Raw genomic sequence first — 19,868 nt, 5'->3', positions numbered from 1 at the left:
GCAGACTATTCCGACATACAGAATAAGTTCCGGCGGGCCACAAAATCGCCCCAGCTGGGGGAACTACGCGCTGCTTCATTTGGTTTAATATCATTCAGTAACAGTTAGTCAACGAGTGCGAGTGAGCGGGTGAACCGAGAGAAGCTTCGCGTAGTTCTCCCAGCTGGGGCGATTTTGTGGCTTGTCGGAACTACTTCTATACGTCGGAACAGTCTGTACAGTTGGGACCGAACGATTAACACGCGAACACGAAAGAGAACGCAAATCAAGATTTTCTTTTTTTTTTGTCAACAAAAGATATAGTTTCGAAGAGATTCCTAAGAAACTCCCAACAACTATACGGAAACACAATCTTCATAAAACTTATTAGAAAACTGTAATTAAAAGTCTCCTAACTCCCTGCATTCAATTCCTTGCAGCTTTATCATCAGTTCACTAATACGGTGCTTTTCATTCTGCGCATTAGGAACATAAGTAAACAAATGGTGTCAAATTCTGCGCATTGGTAAAATCATTGTTTTGATTTCAAAAACCATTTTTTTTTCTCAAATTTTTTAGCAGTCATGTTCAGAATGATTTTATCTTCCCCGTAGAGGCATTTCCAATGAGAAAATTCTGTTCAACACTGTTTCATTTGATCTTTTTGTTTTCCTAACACTTAAGCTGGACTGCTAACGGCGGCCATTTTTCAACGTTTGCTTCCTACATTTATTTTGATTTTTTCCATTTCTCGCGAACAACTTATCCGATTTCAAAATAATTGGAAGCATTTTGAAGATAAACAGTAACTGAAGAGTTTTAGCTTTTTTCATGAATATTTTGTTCTTCACATCTTGAAATATTTCTGTTTGAAAATGAAAATGCGCAGAGTTTGGGACTGCGCAGAATTAGGGCCGGTCACGGTAACACGAATTAAAATTTAATTTTTTTTTAAATTGTTTAAATGGTTTTGATTTGATCGGCAAAATATCAATTTGGGTCACATCTAGGTGTCATTCATTACTATGTGCTGTACAAATGATCTAGGAATCAAGAAGAAAAAAAACACATCTAGCATCATATGGCCACCACATGCATTGAAATTATGCTTGGTTGAAAAATGCGCGCCCAAATATTCCCACTAATCACAATCAGTATGCTATGCCATGGTTACTACCCTCTCTCGACGTTTGCTCGCGACGCCTCGACCATGGAGACGAAAAACAAACCGCCCGGCCGGCGCCCAAAGGAAAAAAAATCTCAAAAAAATGGAAGCCATGACTTTAATTTCATTGAAAAAACCACAAATTTTATTAAAACGGACAATTGATGTGACTTTTGGTTAATTTTATTCAATATAAACCGATTCGCATGTCTACAGAATATTCTAAAAATAATTTCATTTGAATCGTTTGGGTCATTTCGGAGGAGTAGTACTACAAACACCGTTACAAGAGAATTTTATATAATAGATTTTCGTAAAACAATGAAAAATTTGCATTTGTATGTCCCATGCACATAAAAACCCGATTATCGTTACCTTGTGCGTAAAAAATATCTCTTCGGAAAAATTGCCACATCGGCCGCCGCATCAAGTTCGAATCAAATCGAAACTCTTCGCCTTAGCTGACTTGCATGCAAGAAGCAGTACTTGGCTGATTTTATATATCAATGAGTGCCATCTGGTGGCAAAAATAATTGCTCGATTTCGAGCGAAAACGTGCACTTGATAAATGCTCTACTAGTGCTACCTACCGGAAAAAGTAAAATAAAATAGGCAGCCCGTTCAAAATTGGAAATTTTGGAGAATTGTCTCAATTTTTCACGATTAAAATACAAATCACGATTTGACGGTTGAGCATATTCCAACAGAGTGATCAATTAATGAACATCAACCAGCAAATTAACGGATGGAGTGCGAAACATCCTAGCTGAGATGAGTTGTTAGATTTTCTAAAAGCAACTAATTTACCGAAGTTAGCTACTCTATTTCATACTTTGTAATTTTTATTTTCCTTTAGAAGAGGCAAATGAATTCACGGCGTGTTCGTAAACTGATTTGTTTAGGTGATGCATCGATTTGTTTGGTAGATGTCAAATCACCTTCCAATGCTTTTGCATACAGTTTGTTTAATTTACGAACGCCAGCATCGATAGAAAAAATCACTTCGATAAAACAAATCAATTTACGAACACGCCGTCAGAATTTAAAGCCTCTATAAAATAAACAAAACAAACAAACAAATCGCGATTGAATAGTTATTTTGTTAAGTGCGGATACGAGTTATCCTACCTAAACAGGACAATCTTTCCCAAGTGCTTTTTTAAATGTTAAAGCCGCAATTTTGAAGTCGTGCAATTTCAATAAACTTTACCAAGAAACAGACATATGGCTGCTAATATTCCATTTAATAACGGCGTGAATGGATTAAGATTTAGGATATAGTTATAAACCATCTTCTAATAACATCGAATATTATTGTCGAAAGCTATTTGAAACGTTTAAAAGTGAATAAAATTTATTTGATTATTTGTAAAAACAGTTGTTCAATTGCATAAATCTGCTCCAATCAAAGCGTACCCTTTCCAATAAAATGTTCTAATATCAAGATTTCATAGACATTTTGCAACTACCCCTCAAATATAAATTGAGCCTCAAACTAACGAAAATGTTCTTGATTTCACACATCACTCGTGACAGCTTGTGACAAAGTTGACAATGATAGCTTAATGGATCAAGAGCAACATCAATGTTTGCTTATAGGCGTTATCTAGCCTTGTGCAGCTTGGACGAATAGAAAACAAGAATCAATCGTTAAAATTGTATACTCTTCTCACAAATATATACATCAGTACCTTGTGACGAATTTAACTAATAAGATACACCTGACATCTTTAAGGACATTTTAATCATGACAATCATGACTATTTTATTGAACATCACCAGCAACAAATTATCGAATTCGCATGAAACTGTTAACTCCATCAGGATCAGAAGAAATATCTCGAAGACAAAGTAGGTACGGATTCAGATTAAATTACATCTCTTAACAAAAACCTGAGTTAAGTACATAGTTTGGTTTTTGATATTATGTAAGGTACACCGGGGTAAATGGGGACGCGGAGTAAGTGGGGACGGTGGCTATTAAAACAATACTGTAAACTATTTTTCCAAACTTCTAGTGCAGAATGTTGAATTTACTTGTAATCTATCCAACAACTGTAAAAGAGATACGGTTTTGACAATAGTGGATGTTTACGGTGACTTTTTGTTAATTTTCTATTTTTAACTACGATGTGGAGTTGATGTGCATCTTTTTCAATTGCAAATTTCTCTTATAGTAGCTGACTCTTGACGAAAAACTCTACATTGAAACAATCCTTACATTCGAAACAACGAGTTAAGAAATGACGATTAAAAATTAAGAAAAAAGCGTTTATTTTCAAAAATCTAAAATGTTGTCTTCAAATCCTACCTGGGGTAAGTGGGGACGGCTTTATACAGGGTGACCACAACATTTTCATTTTGAAATTCCCGGTTTTCCCGGTAAAAAATTCAAGATTTTCCAGACTTTTATAATCTATTTTCCTCGAGATTTAGCAAAATTTTTAACATATTTAATTAATTTGGTTGTTTCATAACCTCAAATCATTGAACACTTCGACGAACTCGATTCTATTTTTAGGTTTTCATGACATTTTTTTTATAATGATAAAAAAAAAACATCCTACACAAAATTGGTATGGGTTAAGTCATGTTTACAAAAAAATTAAAAATGGTGTGTCAGGACTTTTTAATAAATCGACGGCTTTATATATACTCTCCTACTCTCCTTCATTCAATACATTTTAGCTTTATTTAGCATTCGGATCATGAAAAGTTGGGAAAAGTACTTGTGTTTCTGGAATAAGTATATATTTTCGATAAAATCGAATCTCGTGTGTTGCAAAATAAATTACATGAACTTATTTTTTAAAGTTGAACTATACGAAAAACCGTCCTCACTTACCCCGGTGTACCTTATCAAATATTTTGAGGAAATTTCTCTGTTTTCAAATATGTATCTGATATTTGGTTCGGTTCCCTGCTTCGCATAATACCGTGTTTTTTCGCACCCGTCAAATTGACGGGTTCCCATATAATAGGTATAGCTAAAATAGTCCGTAAAGTGTTGAAAACAAGTTTCCAAAAACATTTCCTATGGGTTCGATTTTTATTCCAAATGCTTAGGATCATTGCTGAGCAAAATTTTATAATATTTATCCAATAACACCACATTGCCAATGACAATGCCAATTTTTTCCAAAAAAATAAAGTCTCCTGAATAAAGGATCTACTCTTCGTGAAGAAGGATCAAGTCTCCCTTGACCATACAAAAAAGATTTTCTCCACGCAAATGCTTCTAGTTGATTTCCGGGTTCACCTGCCGCCTCCTTTTTAAAGCAACTTTATATAACATGCTATCAAAAACTGTTCTGAGTTGTCAAGTTTTTCCAAGAAGATATCATGAAAAACAAGAAAATGAGAGCAAACTTCCCTCTGACACTTTCCACAGTTAAATTTTTATCAAGTGAACTTCTCAAACGGGTAGCTTTTAATAATAAATGGCGATCTATGAAGCAAGACAAAAATATCCTTCCAGTTTGGCAGTTCTACGCCAACAGAATCTCCATATTTATTATTATCTATTATGTACTCACCTGTAGCTCAGCTTCCGATACATCGATTTCTCCGCGGTAAACGAACTCGATAATGAACTGCAAATCCGAAAAAAGAATGTCTGACGGGAGAATTATTGTTGGATGCTTGCAGGGGTTGTCCAAAAGAATTTTTTGGAAATAAGCAGAGCACGCTGATAGAACCACCTGGAATTAGAGAAACAAATCGATCAATGATCCAACGTTAATGTTCGAGCAACGACAAAGATTGTACATTACCTTATGAGCCTTCAAAGAGTTATATTCACATGCCAAAGTGACATCAACGAATGATTGTGTTTCCAAAAGTTCATGGAAAACTGATGTCATGTTCGACTGGTAATTGTTCCATCTCAAGCTGAAATACTGATGGGCAGACCGCGTGCTCCCTTTAGAATATGGCGGAGTAGCCGGGTACGGCGAAGTTGCTGTTGCAGCTGCTTTGGCATCCATGGTATTTGGTATGTTTTTAGTTGTATGTTCGTTTGTAGTTCTGGAAAACATAAACACAATACATCTAAATTAAAATAAGGCATGTTTGTTTGTTTTTAAAAGATTTCAATTAAGAGTCAGAAAGAACAAAAAGCAATAGGAACAAAAATCATGACAAAAATTCTTTGTTCAAAGTTTTCATTTCGTTTTTGACTGACCGGAGCATGAGTTAGACTCCTATTTTGAAACTGGATGGTGAAAATGGAAGGCTTTTGAAAACCTAACTAGAGAAAAACTAATGATTACAGTATATCCTTAAGAGGAAAAAATCCCTGCAACTGGTCTCCATGGGCTGACGTAAGTGCGCCGCGGAGAAAAGGCGCAAAGACACTTTTTCGTTTGCGATCGGAAGAGAAAAGTTGAGCTATAGAAAATTGTCGAAAAGTGATAAAAAATTGCAGTACCTATCATCCCTTCAGAAACGTATCAACGTATCAAACGTATTCCACGGTGTCGCGAGTGATTAAGCGATTCGAGAAACGATTGACCACCGATCGGATGTCCAGAAGTGAAGGAAAAAGTATTCCGTACAACACCAAAAATCACAACCGCCTAGTTGGGGCCTTCAACCGAAACCAGAACGCTTCCGTTCGGGATGTAGCTATGAAGTTGCACCTAAGCCGAAGTTTTGTCCAGATGGCCAAAACTAAGGCTGGGTTTCGAACGTTCCAGGTACAAAAGGTCCCTAATCACGACGAAAAGCAGAACAAGTCCGCCAAAACCCGTACCAGGAAGTTGTACCTCAATATGCTGACGAAAGTTGAAGGCTGGACGACGAAACATATGTGAAGGCCGACTTCAAACATATCCCCGTTAACCTGGTTTTCACGGCCAATGATAAGTTCAGCGTTCCGGAGCATGTCCGCACTCAGAAGAAGCCCAAATTTGCGAATGAATTCCTGGTTTGGCAAGCCATCTGCACGTGCGGAAAGCGGAGTGCACCCTTCGCGACCCAGGACACGATGAACGGACAGGTGTACATGAAAGAGTGCCCCCAGAAGCGGCTGCTTTTTCTCCTGAAGGCCCACAACGTTCCAATAGTCTTCTGGCCAGGTTTAGCCTCATGCCACTACTCCAAGGACGTGCTTGAAGTGGTATGCGGACAATAAGATCAATTTCGTGCCGAAAATGTTCAACACTCCGGATTTCCACCCCATCGAGAAGTACAGGGCGATTATGCAGCAGCACCTTCTTAAACGACCTAAGGTAGTGAAAACAGTCGAGGAACTGAAGAAAGTATGGATTACATGCAAAAAACGGTTGATTCACAGTTTATGCAGAATCTTATGGCCGGGGTTAAGGCCAAGGTGGCAGCATTTGCGTATAGACTGTAAATAAAATACGAGTAAAATGGCAAAATGAAGTTTTTTCAATCCCTGAAAATTTGATGGCAATCGGCTGAAAATTCGAATTTTGCGAATCAAATTTGTGTGTGGCAATTTCATCGTGGACGACACCCTTCTAGTTCATTCTATATACCCGAAAACGATTCGATAGATTAGGTAGCAGCAATCACCGGTCCAGGTACATTTTAGTAGTAGAAGCCGAAATTGAAACTGTAATTCGGCAAAACATGCTTACTCTTTGAAGCTGTTAAATTGAATAAACTTTTATAATTTTAGTTTGAGCTGATACAACGAGCAGCTACATAAGACGTTGTTTTACTTTCCCGAACATTCAAGAATTCTCGATAAAGGGGAGTTGATCGTAGTAATCGGAGAATAATTAATGAGTTATAGTAGTCCGATGTTTAAAAATTGCGAATAAATCACTTTAGTTATCCCGTTCAAACTACTCGTGTTTTAACTTCTCTGCAAGTACAATTTCCATAAGTTTCTCCTGAGGTCTGGAGGACCATGTGAAGCTTAGGAACTAGGAACGACAACTTACAAACGAAAGCGCAATTTTAAATTCAATTGAAAGACATGGATGAAAAATTCGACTTCGGTTATTAAATGTCGAGGGCTCAAGTGCGTTTACAGTTTTAAGGCAAGAACAACGACCCTTCTACGAGCTGACAGCGAACGAAAAACTAAGCTGACCGACTCCATGAGGGCAAGGTAGATTAGGGATTTCCATTTCAAGCCCAATTCAAACCGTTCACTTTGTGGTTAGTGTGTGGGCTAAGCTCAACGTGAATAAAGACTGCGAGCGAACATAACTTGAAATCTCTATGCAGGGTTGCCAACTTTTTTTTTAAATAACGGATTGGTGAAATAAAAATCAGGATACGGTAACGGAAATTTCACTCAAAGTGCTGACCTTTTTTGTCGTCGATCCAAAGTTTCACTTCAGAAATGGTATCTAATGCAGTTCCTTTCTACTCATTTTTGATCAAATTCGCAAAAATCAGGTATATTTAAAAAAAATCAGGGAAATCCAATGGCTTATCGGGTTGTCAGGCTGAGCTTCGAAAAATCAGGCACATTGCCATCTCTGTCTCTATGTACAGACATTCCAAAGAACGCAGGGCGGTCCTGGAATTGGCTCTTGGGTAGGGGGGTGTATTTTCAAAATTTTCAAAAATTAGTCAATATAAAGGAACGTTAATATCTGATGAAAGAACGATCATATTGAGAGAGCTAAAGAAGAGGGAGGGAATGGCAGGGATGGGGGTTCAATTGCAAATCAGTCTATAAAATAGGCTGCACACTTCTCCCCTTGAATTTCATTGAACATAATCAGATGAATTTAAAAAAAATGAAATAAGAGAAAAATAATGAAAAATATTCTTCTACACTCTCTACACTCTTCTACACTTCTTCACTCTACTATTCCTTTACAACATCAATCAGGGAAACAATGTTTATAAAAAGAAAATTGTCGTAATTTTTATATCTGGTAGTTTGAAATTGTCACTTCTTCAGGTCTTTAGAGCAAGTTCACTGGTGATGGAAGAAAGTGGTAGAAATTTTGACACTTTGAGCACATTTTGAAAACTTTACCATGCGAAAACATTTCAAGATCGGTGGCCTTCAAGAGTTTTTACAACACGTGTTGTATTCTCACATGCTGTGATGCAAAAATAGCAATATTTCTATCACATACGGCTGAAATAGAAACATTGCTGTAAAAAAATACAACGCCCAAAGATCTTGAAAACATTTTCGCATGGTAAAGTTTTCAAAACGTCAAAATTTCTACCACTTTTTTCCCAACACCAGTGAACTAGCTCTTAAAGAATTTCTAATTATAAATGTTACTCTAAATACAAATGAAAATAATACACACGTTGCTGAGAGATGAAAATGTAGAACAAAATTCTTTAAGTTATCTAAATTGTTTTATATTTTTAGCTTTTAAGATAACTTATACTTATCACACACAATTATTGTTATGAATTTTCAAACTGATTGTAAGACTCTGGCATTTCAATAGTTTGCTGAAGTATTTCACTTTTCTACGTTAAGCCCGATAAACTCATTAACAAGCATAAATAATAGTGATTAGATTCTTCATTGGAGTTCATTACTGGATCGTGATTTGGGAAGTTTGTATTATTATTTTCAATTTTGAAACACAACTCTCGTTAAAAATTCTGGTTCTGATTTTCAAATTTCTTAATACAAAAAATCATCACTCTAAATATAAATTAAGTTGAAAATAAGATAATCAAAATCAGTTTCTGAAGTATGAAGCATCTGGAAAATAATTTTAATTGATTTGTTCTTGAAATTTAAGTTATTATACAAAATTTTCAATTTTTATCGTACTGGAACGAATGAAATAGTTACAAATTTGCAACAAATAAAAAGAATCGTTTTTTTTTCTTCATTTGGTATCAACACATAGTTCCAAATTTTATTTAATGATTTTGAATTATAATTAAAAATCATGAAATGAAGAGTTAATTCTTATAGTTAATAGTATTCTATAGTGGAGAGTCTTAGAATAGATCGTGAAATCCAGCAGTGTTGGTCAAAAATCACTAAAATATCTTCAGAATGTTCAGCTTGAAAGATAGCCTTGTTGCTGAAAAAAAGTCGACTGATAACGGGAAAGTTTTAATTCACAAGGGAAAAATAAAAACATAGGCAAACTTTTGCGTCCTAAACCCGTTTTTTTGCCAGTTTTTGAAAAATTCTTTGGATGGAATCAAAAGTAACGCAAGGTACAATATTTTAGACCTTAACCTAAAATGAGATTTTCTATATAATTTGGAACGAATGTTTCCTTGGGAAATTTATATTTTAGGTTCAACAAACAGTAAATCTTGAAATAGAAAAACTCAAAACAACATCGTCAGACATTTTTTGACTGATTTGTGGATAGAAAAGATATTGATCTATGAATCGCCTATAATTCTATAAAAATCGCATTTTTAAGTTCATTCCAGAAATATTGTACCTTGCGTAACTTTTGATCCCATCGATAGAACTTTTCAAAAACTTCAGACGCTAACTTTATATTTCAACAATCACTCTTCAAAATTTCAATAAAAATTGTAGCGTAGTGTAGTTTCTGAGATATTCGAACAGTTTGAAAGGTAAAAGTCCAAAAAGTCCGATTTTCGTAGAATTACTGCATCTAAGGCCAGACAAATTTTAGAAAGCTCAAATTTTGTGATATTATAGCGTGATAGTTGATCTATCTTACGCAGAAATTTGGATCGGAAAATATCATCATAGTGAAAAGTTATGGAAGTTCAAAGTGGAAGTGACAGTACGCATGCTTCTAATATCTATACAATTATGAATGGTACTGTACAACGATTTGAAAAAAAAAAAATATTTGAAATTTTGGCTCTAAATACTAACAGGGAACGCAAAAGTTTTTACACAAAATCTCTCTTTTGATTTATTGATGCTGGAATCTCTCATCTTTTAACGCATTAACTTGAGTTCAGAAATCTTGAGTAGATTAAAAAAAAAATTAAACTTTAACGATTTCTGCTTGGCAGCTTACTTGCTTCACGGCCGTCCATAACATATATAAATGTTTGATGTGATAGATTCAAACAACATTAAATCAAATCGGATCTAAAATTTAATTTTTATTTTTAAATTTCGTAATGCCCGAAACTTCATTAAAAATGGATTTCATGCGGCATCAACTTGTGGATATATTACTAATGAACTTGTTTTCTGAAATGTTGGTGGGGACTTGTTAAAAAGGAAAATTGGAAAGTTGGACCAATTGAAATCATACGTTTCCTAAGCGTCCACTGGAAAACTGGAAATGGAGAATTTGTCTTCAATTTTAATTTGTTACTATGAAGTTAATTTTACACTTGAAAGACATAGATCTTTTTTAACTTCTTAGAACAACCAAGAACTTTTAAACCATTAAACGTTGTAGAAATTTCTCAAATGGAAGAAAATTGCAAATTTCATGATTCTGTACATATATATAGTTTAAGTTTTTTTTTTGTTTTCTTCTATCTGAGCGAATAAAAAAAACTGCATGGTGAATGTTTAACGTCAGCTAAAAAAGTATTTGAAAATTTCAGTCCATAACCATATTAACTCCTTCAACTTTTTCAAATTTATCATTTCTTTGAAATTCAAAATGACAATTTAAAAAGTCTTCCCTTAATTTCATTACCTAGCTTAATTGTTTAGTGGATCAAATTGAAGTCAACACTTTAAGTCACTCAACAAAAGTTATTTGGTGCAATTCGGTCCAGGGTATGCAAGTTACAGCTGCTTGAGTTTGGTGGACCAATTTTTTAATCTTGAACCTTTAAGTGATGAATAAACTTTCTTGTTGAGTAAACACTGTTGATATTTTAAAAGCACATCTACTAGGAAAAGTTCTAAGTTTTTATAGAAATTCGAGCGTTTGCGGCTATTTTGTAACGGTTTTTGCCGCTTGGGGGGGAGGTGATTACCCCGATCACCCCGCCCCCCATAGGACCGCACATGAATAAACGCAAACTATTTCTTAAGCTCTCTGTCTTCGTTATACATCGCTAATATAAAAGGCCTCTCCTGAATGGTGGTAATGTATTCGAAACGAAGGATGAAAATCCTTAATAAAAATTAGTAATGCATTATGTAGATCCACCCGTACACCAAACAGAAGCGATGTGATCGTTTAGTTTGACGAAAAAATACTTTGATTCAAAAGAAAATTCATCTAAATCAAAGATTTTCCCATTGATTTCGAGCCGAAAATATATATTCTTTGAATTCAAATTAAATTCGGACAATCAGGGAATTGGATTGTGATTCAATGTACACATGGTTTTTAACCCTCATCCGCATTAGATTTCATTACCCTAATCAGCACTAGGAGTGTCAATTTGACACTCCAAGCTAAAATCGTCATAACTCTTTTTATATCAAACCGATTACAATAAAACTTATATCACTAAAAACTACAATGGAAACCTTGTAATGTCAGTAAAATATGTTTAGAACATTATATTTAGCTAAAGCTTCTAGATTTCTCGTTATTCAGCATGAAAGAAAAAAAATCCGAAAAAACATGCCTCAGGAAAACTGCTGTAGTTCATATATTACAAGTCCAAAAAAATATGCCTTATGCATATGAAAGCTGAAGTTAATGTCTACATCAGGAATCCAAGAAATATTTTTTTAATTTTTTTTTAATGAAATGGTCACAAAAAGTTCAAAAAAGTGGTCTGAAAAACCTACTTTTTAGTTTTTAAAAAAAATATGACTACAAAATTTATTGAAATTCCAACATTTTGCTTTCAACTGAACGACCTTGACCTGGCTGACGATATTGTTTTGCTCGCCCAAACACAACCAGATATGCAGAGCAAACTCGACGAACTCACCGAAAGTTCCAAGGCAGCAGGTCTCAAAGTCAATGTCGGAAAGACCAAGTCGATGGAGATCAACACAGGAAATCCCTCCAGTTTCATGGTAGCTGGGCAACAAGTTGAGAAGGTGGAGTGCTTCCAGTATCTTGGTAGCCAGATAACGCCTGATGGTGAAAAAAAGACATCGAAACCCGGATCAGAAAGCCCGATTTGCGTTTGCGAGTCTCCGAAACATCTGGCGGTCACGCCAGATATCTCTACGAACGAAAATTCGAATCTTAAACTCAAACGTCAAATCCGTATTGCTGTACGGGTGCGAAACTTGGTGCACATATGCGGTAACGACGCGAAAACTGCAAGTATTTGTAAACCGCTGCCTGCGGAATATCATCCGCGCTTGGTGGCCTGGTAACTGGATCTCGAATGAGGAACTACATCGCCGGTGTCATCAAAGGGCGCTAGAAACCGAGATTCGGGAACGTAAGTGGAGATGGATTGGGCACACGCTGCGAAGAGATCAAAACGAGATTTTCAGAGAGGCGCTAGATTGGAATCCAGAAGGTCATCGAAGAAGAGGCAAACCCAGAAACTCGTGGCGGCGAAGCCTAGCCGAGCCGCTGAAATCCGAACTGTCGACGAGAATCTTGACTGGGACCAAGTGAAGACACTGGCTCCGGAGGATCGGCGCGGGATCATTAAGTAAGTAAGTAAGTAACATTTTGCTGTCTTTAGATTTTCGATGCATCAAAAATTGAATTTACTGGCATTTTTAAAAGTTCACTACTTTGCGCGATTTTTTTACAAATTGAAATTTCATCTGTTTTTGTGGTCCACCGTCAGGTTGTAACCGGATTTTCAGTGCTTTTACTTTGTTTGGACCAATAAAAAGTATATTCATTGGAAAGCAAATTTAATCTACATTCTCGTGAGGGGCAACAATTCACGCTGTGAGATTTCACAAAAATATGAAAATTATAAACGTGAACTACTATCAAGCAAACGTGAACTGCTATCAATAGAAAATTTCCAACCAAGAAACGTACGACACGCATCATTATTTCGTCTGTCGGCTTCGCTCTCTGACCAAATCACCACCCACCGTACCTACTCGGAGAGCAAACAAACGCGTTTTGCTGGACGCGCTGCTTGTGGTTCTAGAAATTCAGGAATGATTTTACGTTTATAATTTTCATATTTTTGTGAAATCTCACAGCGTGAATTGTTGCACGTCACTAAAATGTAGATTAAATTTGCTTTCCAATGAATATACTTTTTATTGGTCCAAACATAGTAAAAGCACTGAAAATCCGGGTACAACCTGACGGTGGACCACAAAAACATATGAAATTTCAACTTGTGAAAAAATTGCGCAAAGTAGTCAACTTTGAAAAAATCCAGTAAATTCAATTTTTGTTGCATCAAAAATCTAAAGACAACAAAATGTTAGAATTAGAATAAAATTTGCAATGATATTTTTTCAAAAGCTCTACCACCGCTCAAACAGTTTTTACTAGCAATCTAATGAAAAGTAGGATTTTCAGACCACTTTTTTGAACTATTTGTGACCATTTCATTAAAAAAAAATTTAAAAAAATATTTCTTGGCTTCATGATGTAGACATTAACTTCAGCTTTCATATGCATAAGCCAAATATTTTTTTGGACGTGTAATATATGAACTACAGCAGTTTTCCTGAGTGTTTTTTCGGATTTTTTTTCTTTCATGCTGAATAACGAGAAAACTAGAAGCTTTAGTTAAATATAATGTTCTAAACATATTTTACTGACATTACAAGGTTTCTATTGATATAAGTTTTATATGAAATTCATAATAATTCAAACGACTTAAATAGATTTTACTTTTGGAGTGTCAAAATGACGCTCTAAGTCGAAAAGGGAGTTTTTTTGTCCAGGCTTCCAGGGTTCGTCCATAAATAAAGTAAAGATGCAATATTAAAGAACTTTGATTCATTTAGGGTACCCGAAGAAATTTTTGTTTTTTGAAGCTTCTGAAAAAAGTTACAAGCCTTCAAACTTGGAATAGTGTCAAAATGACAAATGAGGGTTAATCTAAGATGTATTTTTTCATTCTACGTTAAACTTGCGGTCGTGAATGATAGACAACCCCTTCAACTTTTTGTAGCGTTTAAACAGCTGCGGGAAGCGGAAAGCAAAGCTAGGTGGAAAGTCAAGGGAGACAGCTTAGAGTAGTAAGCGATCATAAATCATTATAATTGTAACGCCTCATTCACGATACCAGTTGTAGGAAGCCCGTTAGCGGGTTAAAAAAGGTCACTCACATACTCCCAACGGATCTGTCGATATCTTGTCGATAAAGGGCCTCGAAGTCAAAACCTACTGTAGATACCGGGATTCGAACCCAGAACGCCTGGCGTCACCAGACTCTCACCGCTCTAACCGCTAGACCAATTCAGCGTTAATTAAAAAGGCCGGACTTTTATGAGATTATTTATTTGAAACAGTTCATTCTATAAGAAAGAAATTTGAAAATAAAAAAAAGCTTTTAGGAAAAATAGATTTCGAGCCGCAACCACACTAATTGATGCCAGCAATTCCTACCAGCAAGTAGTCAAGGTCTCTCCTTTCTGCTGCCTATTGTGATGTTATGGGCCCATCGTGCTATTGAGGAGGCGTCGAGCCGAAAGAAGAGCGTCAAACATGGTCGTCGGAACGAAGCTACTGGGAAGTCGTCGGACCGGTCTCATGGAAGGTCGTTGGACTGGGGCCACGACGCGGTCGTCGGACCAGAGCCGCTGTGAGGTCGTCATTAGAGGACTTACGAGTGGGATACTACGGAAGGTCGTCAAGCCTGTGCCGTAATCTGCCGATGCAAATGATATGATGCAGATGATAGATCAATCTATTATTTTCTCCTCCAAGAAAAATAAAGATATAGGATCGGAGCTTTGTGGATCTTGTCGATTCAGGAATCAAATCAGAATTCAGATCGATCGGAATAGCGCAGGGCACCCTTCCAAATGAACGAATTTCAAATCAAATCAGAAGAAAGGTCTTCGAGTGTCGGTTTAAGGCTTAGATACTTGGTTAAGATTGAAAAATGTGCTCCGAAGTACTAGGTGGGATGCGATTTGTGGGTGTGGCGAATTAAGAAAGGAATCGACGTCGTTAAAAGCTGTAGGTATATTGAAATATATTGTCTTGAAAAGCACCTGCTGCCCTGCAACAGATCCCACGAAGATTACACTCTGTTTTTAACGGATATGACATCATGCTATAAGGTGTAACTGGAATATGAGTGATAAGAAGCCAACGGTATTAATTTTGTGCCGAGGGAGAAGAATCCGACGAATTCACCAGAGCTTCGTCCAATAGAAAAAATTGAAATGTCTTAAAAATGACAAGGATTTGGAGGATAGGTCGACCAAAGTGTGTTATATGGTGGCGAAAGAAGATTTAGCCCTCGCACGAGACGTGGCACCTCTACGGGCACGAGACGTGGATATTGCTCGAGGAGGACCTGCGCAAACTAGGAGTAATCGAGCGACGAGTGTTAAGAACCACGTTTGGCGGCGTTCAAGAGAACGAAGTGTGGAGGCGAAAAATGAACCACGAGCACGTGCGACTCTACGGCGAACCCAGTATCCAGAAGGTGGCGAAGGTTGGACATGTTGTTAGAATGCCGGAAGACTGTCTGGCAAAACAGGTGTTCGTGAGAGGTGGTTAGATCAAGGAGAGTGTGATCTGGCGAATGTGGGATGCCCCAGAAACTGGAGAACGGTTGCCATGGACCGAGTGAATTGTAGGAATATTGTTCATAAGGTTGTTTCGTGAGACGGAAACCATGTAAATAAAAATAAAATAAATGAATATAAGTTATAAGTTGGCGAAAGTGTTTTGATTGAAGCACTTCTTGCTTGAACCACTGGACGGTCTGTCCCAAATTTTCAACATGTACATTAGACTGCCCCAAATTTATATGGGAGATTCAAAACCTGTGAAATGTCCCAAATTGAAGCTTAATAACTTTTTCATCTTTACTCTGATCGAAATGCAGTCTTCGGATGAAATATTTTTCATAATTTAGGCTTTAAGAAAACCCGTTTTTGAAAGAATTTGGCCGACGGGAATAAAAGTTATTAATGAAAAACTGGTTTTTCATGTTTCTCCCGAACAAGCTGTCTCAAAATCCCATACAAACTTCAGGCTTGTTGAGCGACCCCTTCCCGTGATCCGATTTGGCCCAAATTTTGCATGAGATCTTGTTCTAGGCCTAGGATCAATTTTGGGCTGCAGCGCATAACATTTCACAGGTTTTAAATCTCCCATACAAATTTGGGGCAGTCTAATGTACATGTTGAAAATTTTGTGACAGACCGTCCAGTGGTTATACTAAGGATGAATTACTCAAAAGAGTAAAAATCCTTGGAAAAAAAAAAAAAAAAATAAAGTCCAGTGGTTATCGAGATAGCGTTCAAGCAAGAAGTGCATCAATCAAAACACTTTCGCCAAGCCAGCAGCGTATACCTAACTTTTTCAAAAGTCGGGTCATTTAGGGCACTCTAATGTACATGCAAAGAAAGGTCACTCACAAACTCATAACGCATCTAACTACCTGTGTCGATAAAGGGGCTCAAATCCAAAACAGTTTTTTTGTAATACAGACCCCTGTAACTCCTGTTGCCCTGTAACCCCTGTTTTTCTCAACTTTTATTTTTACGTTTTATTAAGAATTAATCACTGTTATCTTCACTACTGTCGTAAACTGTTGGTAATTTTTTTATCATTTTAGTTATGTTTTGTTCACATTTAGCACGTTTTTTGTTTTGTTTCGTTTATAATGTTTGTTATAATGTATTGTCATATTTAGGATCTTGGTCATTTTAAACCAGCCAAAACATTTTTAGTATTTTTTTTTTGTTATCTTAGTCTTTTGTTTTGTAGTGGTTTTTTAATTTTATGATATATTAGAATAAGATAAGCTATTTCTACTAACTGAGCATTTAAAATTATGATTGAAACAAACAAAACAAAACATGCAATATAAAGAAGATATAATAATTTTAGGCTGAACAGCAGGCAAAAGTTTAAAGTTTTGTAATCATTTCATGCATTTTGTGAGGTTTAAACAACTCCCGGCGTTCTCGTTTTTTTTCGATAGTTTCACGAGGCGCGAGAAGTGCTTTCTTATTCTCTTTTCTCTGATACCTAAATATGTATGTTGGTTTGTCTCCCTTTACCTTTTTGTCGACTTGCAACAAGGTTGATGTGCAATGAAATTTTAGGCAATTGCAAATGCATTTCGGTAATTTTCAGAAGAATTTGCCAATTTTGCAGTCATTTCCTTAGAAAAGTCGCACATACCCTATGTTTTATTTATCGAACTTTTCCTGAAAAAAAACCTCAATCCATATGATTGTATGCATTCATTATGATTGATAAAACCAAAAAACCGTATATTTGAAAAAAAAATATTTTCAAAAAATTTTCTGAAAAACCTCTTTTTTAGATATGATTTTCTCCTTGGTCTGTCGGTTTGGTGCGGTTAGTTCGTAAAGCAAAATATCGATTTTGGTTTGTTTTTTTACGAATCTCTCTTCTCTACCATTCCTCCGAATTTCCCCCGTTGAATGAAGAAACAGTTGTTTCGTTCCTTGTATACCGAACCTAACCGAATGCTTCTCTCAGTAATAGGGTATGTACACTTATAACGGCCATGTTGGAAATCATGCATTCTTCAATCAGTAACAGTGCTTATGAACAACGTTTACCCTATAGCTGTTCGATCGGCCTGCTCTTCTGTATTGTCTGCTTTCTCTGCGAATGTAGAGTTTCGCAATAATCGCTGTTTCCATTCGGCGTATATTCATTTATCTTTTACTGTGTATGCGCGGAAATATTCGAAAAACGAGACGACACTAACCTGGCTATGCTGGTCGTATCGCCAAGTGTGATGATGGCTCACATTCATTCCATCCAAATATAATATCGTAATCAACGGTTTGGACTTGTTTGAATGAATTGTTTATACAGACCGATATAATATTCGTTGGTTTAAGGAATTGACGAAATGATAAAGAGTATAGATACCTACAGTATTCTGATTGTACTTTTTACTTGACCTGCAAATTTACAGCTTTGTCAGCACTGGAATGAAAACTCTCAACTTGTGCAAGGTTGAAGATTATTCACATGTAACTATTTTCATACTCATAGGTATTATGGCCCTGTGTTAGTTAGGCCTTTTCATTGCTTTCTAGACTAGAATGAGAATTACTTGCTTACCTTTATGAAAAGAAATCTAAAGCATCAATCCAATAAGAGATCGTTCTTCAAACTTTTAAAAATTATAAAATCTAATAAATAAACAAGTAATAAAAAGCAGTACAAAGAAATTAGTAACGAATCAAATTTTTGTTTTAGAATTAATTTTGTCAATGAAACCTTTTAACCTAACTAGGTATACATTCTTCTCAATGTAATATTTGAAGCCAACCTCGAAAATTTACGATGAAGTCGAAAACGAAAAATACGTGTACATTCGTTTAGCAGCTCCACACACAATCTCCATCGTTGGCTCTGCTCGTTCTCCGCCACAAATAAAAAAGGAATGTCCGCGGACGGGCGAATAGAGCAGAGAGAGGAACGAAAAAAAAAGTGCGAGGGTCGATGAAAATCATGAAAATACGTATCGTGCTCTGACTGACTGAAGGCAGTCAGTGGGAGTGAATGAGAGTCGAACGAAAATATGGTTTAAGGTGGAGACGGCGAGGACAAAGAAAATGCTTTTTCATTTCTTCCACAACTTTCCCGGTTTTTATTAAACATGGACTAGATAGAACATAGAACCAAATTACTTAATAAAAAATATAACATTACCTTATTTTCCCGAGGCCTGTAATCCGTATATTGCTGATGTGATTTTTGTACAATTTATTACGTCACTTTACACAATTCTTTGTTTACACAATCAAGTTGATTAATTTTTCATTTAGCAAACTTCACAAGAATATTTAGTTTTATTCGATTCAATCAATGATGGTTATTCACAACTGGTTGTCACATATTTTTCGATTTTATGCTGCTCCCCAGAGCCACAAAGTATGCGATTTATTCTGCTTTATTGCGTTTTTCGCCCTGCTTCGTCACACTGCTCGACTGGTTAAAGAGCAAAACTCGTGTGATTTTCCACTTCATATCGCCATATTTCTCACTTTGCACAATTTCGTCTTCTGCTGACGATTACGACAGTAACTTGGATTCAATAACGAAATGTGGTATGCAGCACTTTCAAACACTATCAAAACCTTTTGAAAAATACTTTAAGAACGGGTTTTGCAAAGTTCCACCAAACCTAGTTAGCTCAAAGGTTATTTTTTTCGCTGGCTAGAAATTTCTGCACTCGCGACACGACTGATTAGATGAATCGCTACTAGTATCACTTTAAACAAACGAGAGGTTTCGTTGGTTGGTGCTTGCTTTTTCATCATATATTTGCATCGACGTCGACTGTGTTTCTTCCACACATTCGTATGTTTCGTTTTTCGCCGTGTGTATTTATTCCTCGTGTATATACTTTGTTCATTTTTTGTTTTTGAATTTCTCTCTCTTTTTGTTCTGTGTCCGCTTACGAACAGAGAGGATATTGTAAACGAACGGAATAAAAATGCAAACGCACACACACCGCTTATTTGACCGATTTTCAGGTACAAATCAAAAGTGTGAGTGCGCTGAAACGATCAACACATCCAAGCTGGCCTGGCTGGACTGCCAACAATACAAATATGTTTTGGATGTGTGGCAAAGTCTTCGAGAAGTAAGTCACTTCTACTTCTTTGTCACATTACACGTTTTGCACGAAACGATTCAACGCAATCGTTCTCCATAAAGATGTTCAATCTGAAAGATACGCAAAGTGCTGAACCAGCCTTTACAGCAGGCATGTCAAACTCGTTTAGGTGTGCGGGCCGCATTAAAAATTTTCTATGACG

General features: G+C 36.3%; 1 protein-coding gene across 2 annotated transcripts in view; it reads right to left on the bottom strand.

The window, feature by feature from the left end:
* The window catches only part of LOC129745969 (sex determination protein fruitless-like), an 83,676-nt gene extending 64,316 nt beyond the window's left edge, over positions 1 to 19,360 (bottom strand). The window contains exons 1-3 of one of the 2 annotated variants that reach the window (XM_055739378.1): positions 18,757 to 19,360; positions 4,918 to 5,170; positions 4,681 to 4,845 (exon numbers count right to left, since the gene is read on the bottom strand). In XM_055739378.1, coding sequence (XP_055595353.1) covers positions 4,681 to 4,845; positions 4,918 to 5,130 — 378 coding nt within the window. In that variant the 5' untranslated portion in view covers positions 5,131 to 5,170; positions 18,757 to 19,360. The remainder of the gene's footprint in view (positions 1 to 4,680; positions 4,846 to 4,917; positions 5,171 to 18,756) is intronic. The other variant, XM_055739377.1, reaches the window with a different exon arrangement.
* Between the last annotated feature and the right edge of the window lie 508 nt (positions 19,361 to 19,868).

Source organism: Uranotaenia lowii, chromosome 2 (assembly GCF_029784155.1).
Source record: "Uranotaenia lowii strain MFRU-FL chromosome 2, ASM2978415v1, whole genome shotgun sequence".
Classification (NCBI taxonomy): Eukaryota; Metazoa; Arthropoda; class Insecta; order Diptera; family Culicidae; genus Uranotaenia; species Uranotaenia lowii.
Note: the sequence above shows the minus strand (reverse complement) of the source record. Positions and strands in the feature narration are given on the sequence as shown.